We start from the raw sequence: 17,040 nt of genomic DNA on the forward strand, positions 1-17,040 counted from the left end.
TCCAAAAAATTGTTATACAAAGTGATATTTTATCGATTATACAAATTAAATAATTTGTTATCGCATGAGCAATTTTTGAGTCTCTTGGGAATACCCTGTCACGTGATACTGCTAAAAATAGATGAACCAGGAATAATACGAAAAAATGCAAAGTGCAGGGGCATAACATGAACAAATATAGTTATTTTTGTTTCTAACTTGTAAAATGAACCTTTAAAATTTCGAAAAGTGCTGGGAGCTTAAAATATTCAAGTAAGAACAATTATTAAATTCAATGTAAACAGTGTATGAACAGCAATTTACTGGGATTTCCCGCAATTAACGCTTATTTACCGTATAACGGGTATTTTTTACGTGCTGCTATTTTTTTTTACTAATTTTTACGAGTTTTATTTAATTCCGATGACCTTCAGCTCAGTCCCTGACGGCTGTACATGTAGGTTTATTTGAGCAGTTTTGGTCACGTGGTGATAACAGTTCATATCTTTCTATTCAGTCTTGAGTATTTTTTAAAGATACGTATAATGCCACGTTAGTAGCTAGATTTCAATCACTCAGTCAATAACTATGGCGGGGATACGAAGCTATTTCAAACTAGTACATGTATCTACAATGCCATACCCAAATGGATCGCTTAGTTTCAGAGAGAAAGAAAAAGAGAGAAAATGAATAAACACAATCATTTTAATAAAGGACTTGTTAACAGAAAAACGATTTTCTAATTTATATGTGTGTTAACTGTAAGAAAGTCACCGTGAAATTTTACGCCTTTTAAGACAGATGACATGTCCAATTCGTAAAAAAAATTACGCGTAAAAATTCAAATCGCCCTATTTTAAGCCTGTCTCACACAGAACACGGTTGGGCACACGGTTCCAATACGGTACACTCGGTTATACACGGGTTGACTGGTACGAGTATTGAGCTCCAACCGTGCCTGGGGTTGAGTTGGTACGATTTAGACTCGAATGTAGCACGAGTTTGTACGAACAAAGCACGGATATACTCGGTCAAGCAAGGTTTGTCACGGTTTAAACACGATTTGCAAACGATTTTCTTACGATTGTTGTACGGTTCCAAGTACGGTCTAGTACGGTATGTTACGGCCTAGTACAATTAAACACGACTTTTACTCGATTAACTAGACATTTACAGGGTTTACATACGGTCCCACCGACTTTTGTTCGAGTTATGCTCGAATTATCACACATTCGTGTATGTTTTGATATAAATTGACTCGTTTTGATGGCTTGGCTTCATAAATTTTCGAATTATCAACAGAGAAGTTATAAAAATGGCAGATGACAGAATAAGGGAATTAGAAATCATGATAAGACTGATAGACATTGAGATTGTTTTGGCCAGAAGGCGCGAAGGGAGACAAGAACAAGCCAACAGAAGGAGAAGAAGAAGGAGGCAAGTTTGGACTAGAGAATGGCTTAACAGAAGGGTCATGTTTGGTCAACATGATACTCTGTTACATGAACTAAACAGAGAGGACACCAGGTGTTACAAGAACTTCCTCCGTGTTGATGCTGACTTGTTTCAGGAGTTTGTGAGACGTGTCGGGCCACAAATAACCAAGAAAACAACCAATTGGAGGTAAACAATAATATCTATTTTTCAGGGAAAAGCAACATATCCAATAATAAACCTAAATGTGAGAATTGTAAAACACATGTCAATGATTAATGATTTTTACTTTAATTTATTTTCAGAGAGCCATTAAGCCCTGGACTGAAGCTTGCGATCACACTCAGACACATGGCCACTGGTGCTACATTCAGAGAGTTGATGTACAGTTTCCGGGTAGCAGACAACACAATCTCAAAATTCATACCGACAGTCCTGGAGGCTATAGTCGACACATTCAAAGCCGAAGTTATGCCACCACTTATTGAGCAAGATGAATGGATGAAAGTCAGTGACACGTTCAACACCAAGTGGAATTTCCCCCATGCTTGTGGTGCCCTGGATGGCAAGCATATTCCTATCAAGGCCCCACCAAATTCTGGATCACTCTACCACAACTACAAGGGCTTCTTCTCCATGATCCTTCTGGCATTGGCAGATGCCGACTACAAGTTTATATGGGTATCAGTGGCGGAGTATGGCTCAGCATCCGATTGCCAAGTGTTCAACGAATCTGAATTAAGGGAATTGGTGGAAGGGGGTGAGCTAGGCTTACCTGATCCAGAGCCACTGCCAGGCCTGACGGAAAACCTGCCCTTCTTCTTCCTGGGAGACGACGCATTTGCCTTGAGGACATGGATGATGAAACCCTACTCAAGGATAGGCCTTGGCCACGAGGAGCGCATATTCAACTACAGGCTGTCTCGTGCCAGAAGGGTGGTGGAAAATGCATTCGGAATATTGGCCAACAGATTTCAATGTCTGCTTCATGCAACAGTTTATAAGAAAACAGAAAGTGTGAAGTCCCTAGTCCTCGCTTGTGTCATGTTGCACAACCTTTTGAGGATACGTTACCCTGGTGTACCAGCCAATGCCGACCAAGAGGACCAAAACCAGGCCCTAGTACCCGGGGTTTGGCGAGAGGAGAGTCAACTAGTGGACGCAGGAGGACATGCTGGCCGCAACGTAGACCACAACCTTGGAAAGCAACAAAGAAACTACCTCAGGGATTACTTCATGTCGGAAGCTGGTTCAGTTCCATGGCAAGAACAGATGATATGATAGACTAGTCACTTTTGCAGTTGATATAGACTAGTAACCTTTGTATATCATTTCATGAATTTATATTGGAATCTAAATGCTCGGACTCATTGTACATACAATCATATTTAATTTGCTATATATCATGATTTGAAAGTTTAGCAGGATTTTGTTTCAAGAACAGTCTTCAAAGAGATTTTAATAAATTAGTGTCAAAAGAGTTAAGTAAGTGTTGAATTGTTTTAAACGTTGTACAATAAATAAAATTAAACTTTTTTCCGGTATAAAATATAATCTTCAATTTTATTTTTGCAAAGTGCTAATGATAAAATATTTAATAAGCAGTGCATTTATAATAAAGCCAATCTTATTACAAAGAAAACTCTCCGTTATAAAAGAACTACTTCCTAAATATTTATAATATTTAACGAAAAAGAAATACATGTTTTACATTTCAACAATAAACTTTATTTTAAGTTTTAACCACTTGAAAAAAATATGACAATCAAAATCACAACATCAGCATTATGGTTGTCAGCATAATCATTTAAATTAAACAACACAAACAAGTCATTAGACTCCAATGACTGTCTTATAATAATTTCAAATTAAACTCCTTGATTAAAAATCATTTTAAAAATTGCATAATAACAAATTCCCGGAAACAGTTCTTGGTGTCTTGGTTCAGTATGAGGTAGTCTTGTCATCGTCCTGAATCATATGCCTCATAAACGAAGACAAGTTCTGGCTAGTGTCAGCAGGCTGGTTGGTGGGTGCACTGGCCATCTGTGGTGTGCTCACGGTGGGACTTTGGACGGTGGTAGTAGAAAATGAAGGTATGCCTGCAGCAGCAGCAGCACCTGCAATGATACCATCTGTGGTCACTGTGGCTGTTGGGGTGCGACGAGCAGTTAGTGTTGCATAGGTAGGGGCTGGTGGTGGACATGAAGATCCATTAAAATCTGGATTGCAGCCTTGAAGTGTGGTGAAGAAGTGTCGTCTCTCTGTCTCAGTGGTGGGGGGATTCAGTTGCTGTGCCAGTTTAAGGGCCATGGCGTGGTCCTGGGCATACTGTGGTGGCTGCTGCTGTGCCTGGTGCATTGGGCGTTGAGGGGTCATGAAGTCCTGAAGGATGGGCTGATGCTGCTGTGCTGGTACAGAGGAAAGCTGCTGGGGTGGCAGCTTCTGGGTCTGCTGCCTGGAGAGGTCCACATAACGCAAGGCAGAGGCAAGGGTTTCGGTCATGAACTGATCCCGGAGAGATGGCGTCATTTGGCGCATTAGGTGTGCCAGTTGTCTGGTGGTGACAGCTGCCGTGTCAGTCCTTTCTTGTCTCAGTTCTCTCAAGTCCTGTATCAACTGTAAAGAAATCAAAACATTGCTATTTAGTAAGATATTTAAATAATTTTCTCAAATATTTATTACTTAATTTACTCTAAAATTCATTGAATCTAAAATATTTTTTGGTAGATTTATTTCAAAAAATTGCCGGACATAGCCTTGATTTGTCAGTCAGCATTATGCTGCAACATGACTGGCATATATGTGAGTGCCCCGACCCGGGATCGAACTATGGATTACACAGCAAGCGCATTATCCACTGAGCTATGCAGGCCAATTATGCTGAAAAATTCTGTCGTTAATAATACTTAAAGCTTCCCTCTCTTCTAGCAGATCTGAATCTGAGTGGACTGAAGCTGTAGAAGGTGCAGACGGTGCATCATCTGGTGCAGCTGGGTCTGAGGCTGGTATGTTCTGTGAGGGTGCATCGCCGTACCGCTTCTTCCTGGCAGCAGTCAACTGCAAAAGACAAATATCATATTTTATTAACAAAAATCAAACTGGTTGGTTACATACATTATTCTTACAGTAATATTCTTCATTAATAAACAAAATAAAATTTATAAAAGAATAAATGTTAAAAAAAATACTCACATCCACACCTTTCCGTACGGGGATCGATGTACAATGCCCCTTGAGGAAGGACATGCTCTCTACCACCCACTGCTGTCGGGCGGTCATCAAGACTGTACCACTGCCACTGGCCGGACGCTTGATCAACTTTGTAAACGCCGTGCGCTGCCCAAGATACCATTTGTATAAGTCCTGTCCGGTCAACCCCTCTCCAAGCTGGGCGGCTTTGTCGGCGAACAACTGGTCCCGCTTCTTCGTGTTTTTGTAATCAGCATGCGCCTTGTTGAAAATACTGGGGTTAGCCTGGATCCACTCTATCACATCGACTTCCTCGGCATCGGTGAGTTTTCGGGTGATGCGCTGGATGGTTCTGCAATTAGACAAAAGAAAACAAAATTAATAAACTGAATAAACATTCTGTTAATTTATTTAATAAGTTAAAACAATTATAGTACAGTTGTCAATTTGTCAAAAATAATATCTACATACTGAGAATCATTGATATCAATATTTACTCCATATTACATAGATAAAAATTAAAAATAAATAAATATATAAATAAATAAAAATGTTAAAGCAATGTAAAATGTACCTCTTTTTCATGGGTGCGGCAGCTCCTGGAGGGTCCATCGAGCTGGCATCCGAGTCTGCATCTTTGGGTATCTCGTCAGGTAGTGTCAGTGTGTCCTCCAGCTCATCAGGGTCGACAGGGTCAACAGGTTGAAGTGGTCGGAGGGCCTTGGTGGCCCTTTTTGTATTCTCTCTGGGAGAATCTTCCACGGTGGGGATTCTTTTGGGGACCTTCCTCTTCCTTGGAGGCATTGTGTAGCAAGTACTCTGTGAAAGTGTCAGCTTTGTACAGACGTAAAGACCGTGTCTGGTCGTACTTGACCATGTATAATTCGTACTTGAACCGTATTGGTCGTATGGCGATCGTATGAAACCGTATTGGTCGTATAAAACCGTGTGTACACTCGTGTGAATCGTACGGTGATCGTGTGACATTCGAGTGTTAATCCGGGTGTTGGATGTAGGACTTGGGAACGGTTTCACACGATTCCATACGATTTATATACGATATTGACACGGTTGAGCTCACTCGTGGAATGGACTTCATGTGCGGTTGTATATACGGTCTCGTACGGTCTCACACGGTCTTGTACGATCGCTAATACGATCATACACGGACATGGCATCCGTGCCAGTTTTTTAAAAGTTTAAAAAATCATACACGGCTTTCACGGATACACTCGAATAGCCCGAGTGTAGGTCGGATAAGGCCACGGTTGGTACGGTTGTATGTACGGTTTACACGGGTGGCCAACCGTATAAGCCGTGTGTTCTGTGTGAGACAGGCTTTAAGACAAATTTGTAAAAAATCACAGCGGTAAAATTACCCGTTATACGGTATATGAAATGCGTAGCGATTTCATACAGCTCCCAGCACTTTTTGATATAATGGGGATACAATGGTAAGACATGGAAATTTTCTATATATTTGATCAAGTGTATGCCCTTGCACTACTGCATTTTATCTGACCCATTTCACTTTCAGCGTCATTTGTAATCTTTGTAGTGCTAGCACATACAGTGTTTGGCCATAAACTTTCTATTGTGCACTTTGAACATGGAGGAAATGCGATCTAATATTATCGCGATATGAGACCAGTTAAAAGCTACAATGAGCCTCAATGCTCTTTATGATCAAAACTAGCGAAACGCAGAACAATTACTTTGCCTGACTGAGTCACCAAACTGATGTTTGAACTCAATAATAGCGAGCGCAGCGAGGCGGCGCGAAGCGGCGCTCGCGTAGCGAGCTCCATAGACAACGTGTACGAACGGAGAAAATTCGAGTTGAAATCTGCACATTGTTCAAAGAAATTTTTATGAGGCAACGTGAAAAAGTTCTACCTATCCCAATAATCCTTTGCGGTGCATACATGTAGCAACATGGTGGAACAGGAAGCGTTTCTAAGGAAAATTCTTACCTCTTAATCGTATACATCTATTTCATTTATAGCAACAAAAATCCTTTAAAAACACTAAAGTAAACAACACAGTCATATGCTTACGTTAAAAAACTGTACCTATCTGAACTTTTGCTGACATATGACGTCATTTCCTTTCCCGAATTTTTCCGACAATTTACGAGAACTGTCGAGTGCAAAGTTAAGTATGACGTCACAGTAGGTGCATTCAAGGTTGTACCGTTGGTGAAATTGAGATTTACCGCTGGCAGCATTTGGTTGCCATCGGTGAACTATGGTAGCCAGTGGTCACCAAGTGCTGCCATTTGTAGCAATTTGTATAGGTAGTACCATGAACGATTTTTTGTCAAATTCAAACAAATGGTAGCTTTTGGTTACACTTGGTTACCAATTGTAACCATCTGAACATATAAAACAGTTGAAAACAAAACAAATACCTTTTCTCTGTGAAGTGTGACCGTTTCCCTTTAAAACAGTTGAGTGATTTATTATGCTTAAAAAATCATTATAATACACAACTTTAATGACAATTTTGTTAAATTCCCACTTATATAAAGAAGTCTACAAAATGACTACCTATCCATCATTAATACATAGAAAGTAAAGATTAATTGCAAAATATTTAACGCCAGCAAAAATGTATATAAATAGAATCAATTTTAACAGGAGCTTGGACTTTGGGTAGTTGTCCCAAACAGCAATGTGACATAGGCCTATTTATAATTTCTTTGTTGGCCATGGGTCTTTGAAATCTATAAAGCAATTTCTACGCAATCTGTGCATATTTCACTCGATATCAACATCATTTTAACTTGCTTTGATGCAAGAAATAGTAACGTCTTACCGAAAGTCCAAGCTCGAATATCAAAATGCCGGTTCTCTATCACATACTTTCTATAATACTAAAATGTTTCTGGGTATAGAAACGGGTTTTAGAAGCCCTCAGTTGTCTTAGATTGTCTTCAAAATATTCATTCAATAAGATATGCATATATCTTATTCTAAAGTATTTATTTACATCAGTATCTATAGGCATCTTATATCCCGCCATGTTGAATTAGCATAATGGCGTCACCTACCAAACTTGCCCAAGCTCTAGGATGCTGGTAGATTTGGTGTCCTTATTTGAAATTGAAAGTACACCAATGGTCAACATTGGTAACCAAATTGCTACCACTGGGAGCCATTTGTAGACATTGGTGACCGAACTTGCCGTTGGTAACAATCTGGTGAACTCTGAACGCACCTAGTGACTTCGCGCAATAAATTTAGAGGTGGATCAAGCAAATGTACTGGGTGTAACGTGTAGTTAGTACTCAGTATCAGTGTTAATGGTGACTCTTCGGCTGATTAGTTTTGTTTTGATCATATTTTTTTTGCTTAGTAAATAAACATGCAAGTTCCATACTTAATTTACTGTCATATTGATTGGCGCGGCGCAACAAGAAGTAGAAACAGAATGGATTTAACTCAGGAAAAAGCCAATACAAGCTGTGAATCTGTTTAGTATGACTTACATGAAAAATATATGATAGACAGCCACATTGTCTTCGTATTTTTTGATTGACCCTCGTATAAGAATGACGTAACTTTGAAATATGAACGAATGATCACTTATGAATTTAGATGTAGTGAAAAATAAAGGCAACGCAGGTGGATGCTAAGTGAGAAAAAAAAAAACAATGGCGGACAAATTCGTCCTTAGGTGAAAGAATGTTTCACACTGAGTAACCATGAAGAAAGTTTTTATACAAAGTAAATTTACAACCTATATTTAATTCCAGGAGGATTCAGCATACTTTGATTAGAATACTAACGGTAACACTTGTAATGAAAACACGTACAATCTTCGATGTTTGACATTACATCATCCCATTATCTATATATAGATATCGTTCCCCGGTTAAAGAATTTCAAAACACTTCAAAGTTACATGAGTATAAGATATACTAGATCTTGATTTGTCACTTTATAACTATTGTTGATAGATAGTTCGCTCATCTGCGTCATCTATAATTTACTCCATTAACTAACTCTCTCTCTCTCTCTCTCTCTCTCTCTCTCTCTCAGATAAAATCACGAGCGGTAATGTCTCAACTCCGCCCAGCTACGATCTGATTGGACAAAGGTCAATCAAAACATTACGTAGAAATTTTTCTGGAGTTAACCCCTATTAAACGCTTCAATGTAGTTCGCTGTAAAAGTTTTCGAGACAAAGCCAAAGTTTTTAGGTTGGGGCAAGTCAACAGGTTAACGTTGAATTTAACAATGATGAGAGATGGGTGGTTCCTTCTGCGCTCGCCCCAACGGTCACACCGTAAAACATATTACATGAAAAACAAATGTAAACAAGTAAACGAAATCAAAGCCGAGGAAATTCACTTCGCTTCCGTTCCATCCAACAATATTAAATAATATAAAACAATATTTAGGGGAACTACAGGAATCCTACCTTGTTCAGTTGAATCCTATGCCGATTTCTGTCCACACTGGTTGTAAACGAGTTAAATTCCGAGATATATCACTGAAGTCCACATGTTTATTCTGATCACAGCTGCAAGCGCCGATGTGACGTAGTCAGCCTCGACACGTCATCAGACGACTTAGGAATTTCATGATTTCGCGAGATATAAAGAATAGTTTATGATTTTTTTTCAGTACACCTTTCTTGAACCATTCAAACCCAATAATTAATCATATTCATTTTGGTAGATGTTTGTTAATTATCGAAATACCCATATCTCGTAAAATCTCACGAATAAGGGGCGGGGCTTATGCAAATTTTTCTAAATCACACGTGGTAGAATTCTTAGACCTTCCTTAACATAGCTGAGAGGTTAATAATTTATTTCTCAATAGTTACCTATCAAGCGAAGTTTAATTCTAGTTTACGGACATCAACTCACATGGGATGAAATACAAAAGGTGAAGCAGTTACTCTGGTGCAGGCATTTTGTAGTTAATTGGCAAAATGTTTTAATTTATAAGTATAGATACGCATTTAATCTACAAACGATATCGAGTTTGACTTTGTTTTCATAACCGAGAACATTGCCATTTTCATTACCATTTTGCACTTTACACGTTGGCCAACATGAGAGTCATACTTATGTAAATTTACATACACTTACTTAAGAGAAATATTTTTTCAATACGTGCCTTATATTTTCGATAAAGTATTGGGAAATTTCAAAGATGCGGGTTTTGCATCTGATATATCAAAGCATCTCTCTAATAAGGCAATAATTATATACTGTGGTGGTTAAAATCTGATCGGTTATGAAATTTAATGAAAATGCATCAAATGGTTAATGGAATCTCTACTTTGTAGAAAGAGATTTCATTTCCATGAATTGCAAAGAACCCTTGAAAATTTCATAAAAAGTTAACCCATACAATATTGCAGGAATACAATTTAGAAAATTATTGTAATTATAAAATAACCTGACAAATCATATGAAATTGGTAATTTAATTCATTAACAGTAAAAATATTATCTTATTTTATAATTAAGAGAATAATTATTTGATTTAAAAAAAGTATTTTTGAACAAAAACATTATATTCTTTTACTAATGTATTAAACACAATACTAGTCTAGTATTATGTTTTAATACATTGGTAAAATAATTTAATGATTTAGTTCAAAAACACTTTGAGTAGTCTTAATATTGTATGTGACCTTTTTGTACTTGAATTTATTTTCCATTGTTTTTACAATTGTTTTTACAATGTTATATATTCTTTGTATATTTTGAATTGGTAAAATATTATTTTGCTAGCAAAATAAAACAAAACAATCAAACAAAAATGCTAGAATGAAGAAAACAAGTTTGTCCAACAAGAAAATACACAATAATACCTATATACACAAATGATGACAACTACCCTGGTTACAAAAGTTCATATAATGTATCAGAAGCCGAAGCGCACTCTCTTTAAAGTTGCTTCTTTCAAACACAACACAACCTCTTCTTCTTTTACTCTTCAACACAATTGTCATCGTTATAACTGTCGGGTTCATCAATGATTCAGAGGCGTCTTCCGGTGATTGTGTCCAGTTTCGAACTCCCTTCAGTGAATCCTGATGTGTCACCAGAGAGAGAGAGAGAGAAAGAGAGAGAGAGAGAGAGAAAAAGAGAGAGAGAGAGAGAGAGCGATAACACTGCATGTAACATGACCGCACATCCCAACAACTCTGGTGCGCCAGCTTTTATTAATCCCCTACCAGTTTTCACCGGAGGTGACTATAGCTTTCCTCTGCGTTTGACAGTCCGTCCGTCCGTCTGTCTGTCCCACTTCAGTTTTCCACACTTTGTTTTCTTTATGCGTGTGAGGAATAATATGAAATTTGTTGAACAGCTTCAAAATGTCAAACTATCGATCACGTTTACACTTTTGTAGCGCCTGGTTGACATATTTTGGAAAAAAATATTTTTTATATTATATAATTTTTTAATGCTTGGGTTCGTTATCGGGTTTGGTGTGTATTGAATAAACGAGGAAAGTATGTAGTCAGTAATGATATCGTGCATTACTTGGACCATTCTTTGTATTGTTTCTAACAAACAAATAAGTTCTGTACAATAGTGACAAGCATTGAGTTGTAAATTTAATCGACAGGGTATTTTGGTATTATTACAATCGGGTTCGTTATCGGGTTGGTCTGTTGATTCGGGGTACAGAAGACGGTAAGAAATGATATTCTGCATAACAGTGCATTGTTTTCACAAATTTCTACAAACCGGTAGAGGACGTGTATTGCTTATGCAATGCTCTCAGAATGCTTGTTACATTTACAAAACCATTCATTCACGGGTGTTGCTAAAACGTGGAAGGGAAAACGGAAGGGAAAGCGGAACGGAACATCTTATCTATTGTTGTTTACTTGATAGATGTTTAAAATGATATAATTTATGAAATATTTATACAAAAAAAGAGAAAAAGATTATTAATATCACGTATAAATATTATCAATATTCAAGAATAATTATTTCCTCAAAATTAACACTACATGCATTGAACATATTTTCCCGTCTCATCTAATTCAATTGAATCTTTTACAGCTGGTATGTGTATTCTTTTAAATCGTCCAAATGTGCTGAATAAATATTTTGGGGTCGTCAGACTATAGTCCCAATTTATTATCGGAAAATCAAACCAGGAAACGTCTAGAGCTCTCTATTCGGATCATATATATATAGCTGCAGATATGAATAACTGCCAAGTAATGCAAACGTAACCAAAATTGCATTACTAAAAATACTAGTTTCACTAAGTACCGGGTATTTTAAAACAGTAGAAAATGTCGACAACGAACGCCGATATAAAAATAAAACATAACATGAAATCCACAACGTTATTCGTCCGATTAAATGAAACTTTATTTTTTTGGGGTAAAATGATATTAACAATAGTGGGACATATTTGCAAATAGATGTTGCAGCAAGACTTAGTAAAGATGATCATGAATGTCGTCAGTCCTATGTATTTTTTTTAATTTCAATGATAGTAGCTATATCGGCTACATGATTTACGATCGTATAAAACACCGAAAATTCAATGTTGAGGTAAGTATATATACATCATAATGAAAATAAAAAAAAATCATTAAACACATGAAACGCTTTCACTAAATGCGTTACGCTGTTATGCAGCAATGCCATAGAAAAATACGTAAAACGTTAGAGCTAATTTACTCTTTTAATATTTCACAATTTGTGTACATTTGATTTTTTCCGTTTCGTACTCAACTAAAGCCAATTGAATGCAATGCTCTATTTAATAGACATTCATAAGAATATCAATAACACTGCCACAAGTTAATAATCATTCATTAGATATTAACAAATGATACAACGTAAATCGTTTCGGGCCAGTCTATACCCTTTTCAAGCGATAAACCTGATATGATATTTAATTTCCGTTTTCCGTTCCGTTCTGCGTTTTAGCAAAACCCTTCATTCACCACTCGATCACAAAAATTGATCAAGCATCTGTACTATTTTGTAGGTATATGTCTACTTTGAATCTTTGCAGAAAAAAATCCGCGAATTTTAATCACTGATGAGGATTTCAAATCCACCGTCTGCGCCAGTTTGTTGTTGAGCATAGGAGAGGGCCATGCGTAGTTTATATACCCTGTGAGTACCTTGGCGCAATTAAATGAGAAACATGGCTATGTCTTTAGAGCAAATGACTGTGTTTTTTTGTTTTGTTTTCTATTGTTCTGTAGTTGAAATAGCACAACATGTAAACGTCAAGAAATTGCTACATACTGCGGAAGTCGTTGTTTTATTTAGAGATAATACATGTATAATTAAAAAATAATATGTATGTTAACATAATACGGTAATTTTAGTGTACATGTAAATAACAATACTTCAATTGAAACGTTTTTGATTTTTAAAAATTTTAACTTTTTCAGCGTAGATTTTATTTCTTATAAAGAAATGTATGCTTAAGTAGATGGCAAATCTAGAAATAATTGCAGTAATTCTACTTTATATGTATGAACATATATGCTGCTTGAATGAATATATTGTAAATTAAGAAAAAAAGAAGAAAAATTTTCTGAATACTATTAATATACATAATAGTGTATATATACATTGTAATACGTGAACCTTCTATGAAATCAGGTCTATTATCTTAGAGATACAAAATTGTGAAAAAACTTCCATTTACATGTATTTTACGTTCTTTATACTCGCACGGTGTTGCACACATTGAAGTGTAGGTTAATATAGTGTTTTAAATACACAAAAAACATTTAATTTTGAGTTTTTTTTAAGCTTTTTAAATACTTTGATTAAGAATTTTGAAAACGATAAAATTATTGGGAGCCCCAAAATCAGGACACACTACTTATAGCCAACGATCAATCCAATGGCTATCCAAGGAAGAATATTGATATTACACAACAATTGGTGAATAAATTTCACTTCAAACACTTTATATAATACATGAATGTAATAAGTAGAAAAAAGAAAGAAGTTTTTATAACATTATAGACATTAATAAATCCCGTACGGCCATTTTGGCCAAATACTGGCAAAACCCTTACCATGGGAGTCATTCAAGTTACATCTATCTAAATCTAAATATGCAGTCAGTTCAATTCAGTTCAAGTAGAAGAAAAGAAGAAAATTTATAAAACACTGTTTATATTTACAAAACATGAGCTACACGCAATCGCAACTTCTCCAGCCTTTCCGACAGGCTCGGAAAAACACCTCGAATGTATTAACATGACCGGATGTTAGAATTTTATACAAAATGGAGTAGCTTCCCATTAAAATAAATGTCGGCTAGGCAGCCTTGTATGTCTGTGGTATATTTTAGGGTAATATATCATTGACTTTAATAAAGTCTAACTCACAACCCAACAGACCGTAAAGTGTGTTGAATTTATATCAAGTGTTATAGTGGAAGCCTAAGTAATACATTCGAGGTGTATTTCCGAGCTTGCCGGAAAGGACCGAGATGTTGCGATTGGACCTACTGGGTTCCGTCATTGAGTCAGAACCCCAACACCGAGAAACATGTTCAAAATCTTGGTAGATAGCCTTTTAGTTTTACTAAATATTTAGACATTTTTGGTGCCAGTAAGCGTTTACATTAACACAGCTGTTTTGGCCCCGCCTTAGATTCAGAACCCTTATCTTGGGGGACATGAAATTTACTATTTCGGTAAATTGTTTTATTTTCTTTCCTAATACGCAGTTCGTTTTTTTTCAGCAGGCATATGGAAGACGATTTCTGAACATTACAGGCATTAACAATGTATGGCCATTTGGCCGGTCTAGAGTATCAATTCATTTCCAGGGGACATGATATTTACAGTTTTGGTAGAGGGCTTCCTGGTCTATATACAGTGTACTTATGAATTCGGTTTTATTACAGATATCTCAGAGAAGGAAAGAGGATTATTTTGAAAACTGGTTAAATTTTGAGTATATTTATCCCCCTACGGCCCCTACTGGACATGAGTCATGAAATTTATAAATTACCACAAAAATGTATTATAAACCAAATGTAAAAAGAATTGGCTATTTAGTTTTTATTAAATAGTGTAAATGTTCAATTGCTAACTGGACGACGGGCGACAAACAAATGAAAACCAATTGAGATAGGTCACCAGAGTGACTAAGGTGACCTATTATACAGAAAAAATAAATAAATGATCAACTGAATATTTGACTTTTTGTTGAAACGGTTGGTCGGAAAAGTTTTCATTCGATATTTTCACCAATTCCATGGCTTTTACTGTAAAAAAATTTGCATCAAAAAATCCTGTCCCGATAAAGAGCAAAATTAACGTACGTAATTTCAGGGTTTCTTTTACATGTGTCTGTAGGTTTACCGACACCTAATAGGTAAAGTTTTAAGGTTTTCTATTCCCCAAGTTCATGTTTGCGCTGGGTACCCCGACATCTTAACGTATCGTTGTAAACAAAATATAGGTTTTTTTAAATATGACTTTAAATATGTTCTGATGTTTGTTCGATGTACTTTTATTAAAATCCGTCCAAAGGACAGAAAAATTAAAAGTTGTGTAAGTAATTATCGAATAAACCTTAAAAATATACACATGTACTACACTTGATATTCCATTAATTATAAACTCACGCGGCTTAACATGTGCCTTGATATATCCCACTCCCTAATGTTGTTGTATCAAGAGTTTCATTTGCAGTAATTAAACCATTGGAATCCGTAACCAAAGTGTATAAAATATATAGAAAGAAGAGAGGATAGTTTTATCGCTCTGACTTTTGACCCATTTCATTTGACCTCTGTACACCTAAAATGCAATTTTCAGCACAAATTAGCATTTTGCTGGTATTTTGAAAGAAGCAGAGCTATTTCATTAAAATCTATTTCGGATATGTACAGAGTTCATGATCAGGCTGAACAGTAAGCCTTACGTTACACAAAAAAATGTATGAAGATGCATACTATTTTCCTGACCAAAATGCATTCAAATTAGATATTTCTTTATAGTTACAATTCGATTTAAAATAAAAAAAAAAAAAAAATATCGAAGTTTTTGAACGATCAATTCAGTTTGCCTTTATATGATATTGACATAATAAAACATTGCGTCAGTAATGGAAAGTTTTAGATAAAGGACTTTAAATGTACAATTCCTGCAAATTTTTATAGATTTTTTCTATATATTTGATAATTTTATGCTGAAACGCTATCTCATTCTCAAGATTTAATTTAGGACATGTCAACAGAACCTATAGGATATCCCTCAAATTTATCAAAGGTTCAAAATGTGAGTAATGATATAATTTTTAAAATGCAAATAATTGCTCGCCTCTGTCATTTTCGTTTGAAAAGATCTTCAGCCAGAAATTAAGTTTTCACCAAAACATTTAATATTTTGAATTTAAGGTGGAATAACACACCTTGAAAAAGTCTCTCAAATTAAGTGTAAATTATTTGATTATGAAAGATATAATGATAAATAAAACTTATATAAAATTTATATGTCAAATAAGCGAAAAATGTGCATTTTGTGGATAAAAAAATGAATATCTAAAAAAATCAATTCAGTAAGAAACAACAAAAACCCTTGCGGGATTCGAACTCGGTATGTACGGATCACAAGTTTTAAGTTGCAGAGGATAAAATCCTTTAAATAAAACAAAATGTCGTTTCGATCAGAGGTCAGCATTTTATGACGATGTGTTGTTCTACCTAAAATGGATTTTCTTATATTTATGAAATAACAAGTTGTTGTCCTTTAAAAAAGGACTGCAATACGTGGACCATTTGCATGCGTTTCCAACGAAAACGTGAAAGCCTTACAGATTCCACCGACTTAAGCCCCCCGCTTTTAACCACTAAATTTGTACGTTGTATTAACTATATGTATAGTTGACTTTTAATCTCAGAATTCAAAGGGTTCATACTTCTTAAATAATTATGATCTATATTAATGAATATTGCATGTATAATATCAGGCATTCGGCGAATTATACTATTTGCACACACATTACGGTTCGCACTATTTTTTTTTTAACTATGTGACAGCTTTGTGTAAATCGTTTTCATATTTTGATACATTTTTATTGAGATTTAAACTTTTATACAGTAACATAATTATTCAATCATCTATCATATACAGTCAAACAACTATTCAATCATACTTAAATGCTAAAATAATTATAATCGGGAAGTATTTGGCATGGAATCCCGATCCCGATAAATCTGTGCTAGCCTGGTTCCCTGAGCTACCCATTACGCACAGGAACCAGGCTTATAGCCTAGCTCATGCGCAGGCTGAATTTTCCCCATAGCATCCGGTTTAACCTCGCTTATATATTTTCTGCGTGGACCTCAGAATGTGACCTTATCAAGGCAAGAGCAGGATATTATGAAGAGAATACCAATATCAATAATTATGTCCAAATTATCGCTTTCACTTGGGAAAAGGATGGAGGAGAAGC

General features: G+C 35.9%; 1 protein-coding gene across 1 annotated transcript; it reads left to right on the forward strand.

The window, feature by feature from the left end:
* Positions 1-835: 835 nt before the first annotated feature.
* On the forward strand, positions 836-2,875 carry LOC136272301 (putative nuclease HARBI1). Its single transcript, XM_066073691.1, has one exon. It carries the CDS (start codon positions 1,765-1,767, stop codon positions 2,692-2,694), a length of 930 nt encoding a protein of 309 aa, XP_065929763.1. The 5' UTR covers positions 836-1,764; the 3' UTR covers positions 2,695-2,875.
* The last annotated feature ends 14,165 nt before the right edge of the window (positions 2,876-17,040 follow it).

This window comes from Magallana gigas, chromosome 10, assembly GCF_963853765.1.
Source record: "Magallana gigas chromosome 10, xbMagGiga1.1, whole genome shotgun sequence".
NCBI classification, from domain to species: Eukaryota; Metazoa; Mollusca; class Bivalvia; order Ostreida; family Ostreidae; genus Magallana; species Magallana gigas.

Excerpts from the sequence above, each read along its gene's own strand:
- LOC136272301 (XM_066073691.1), top strand. The coding sequence starts at position 1,765 with ATGGCCACTGGTGCTACATTCAGAGAGTTGATGTACAGTTTCCGGGTA.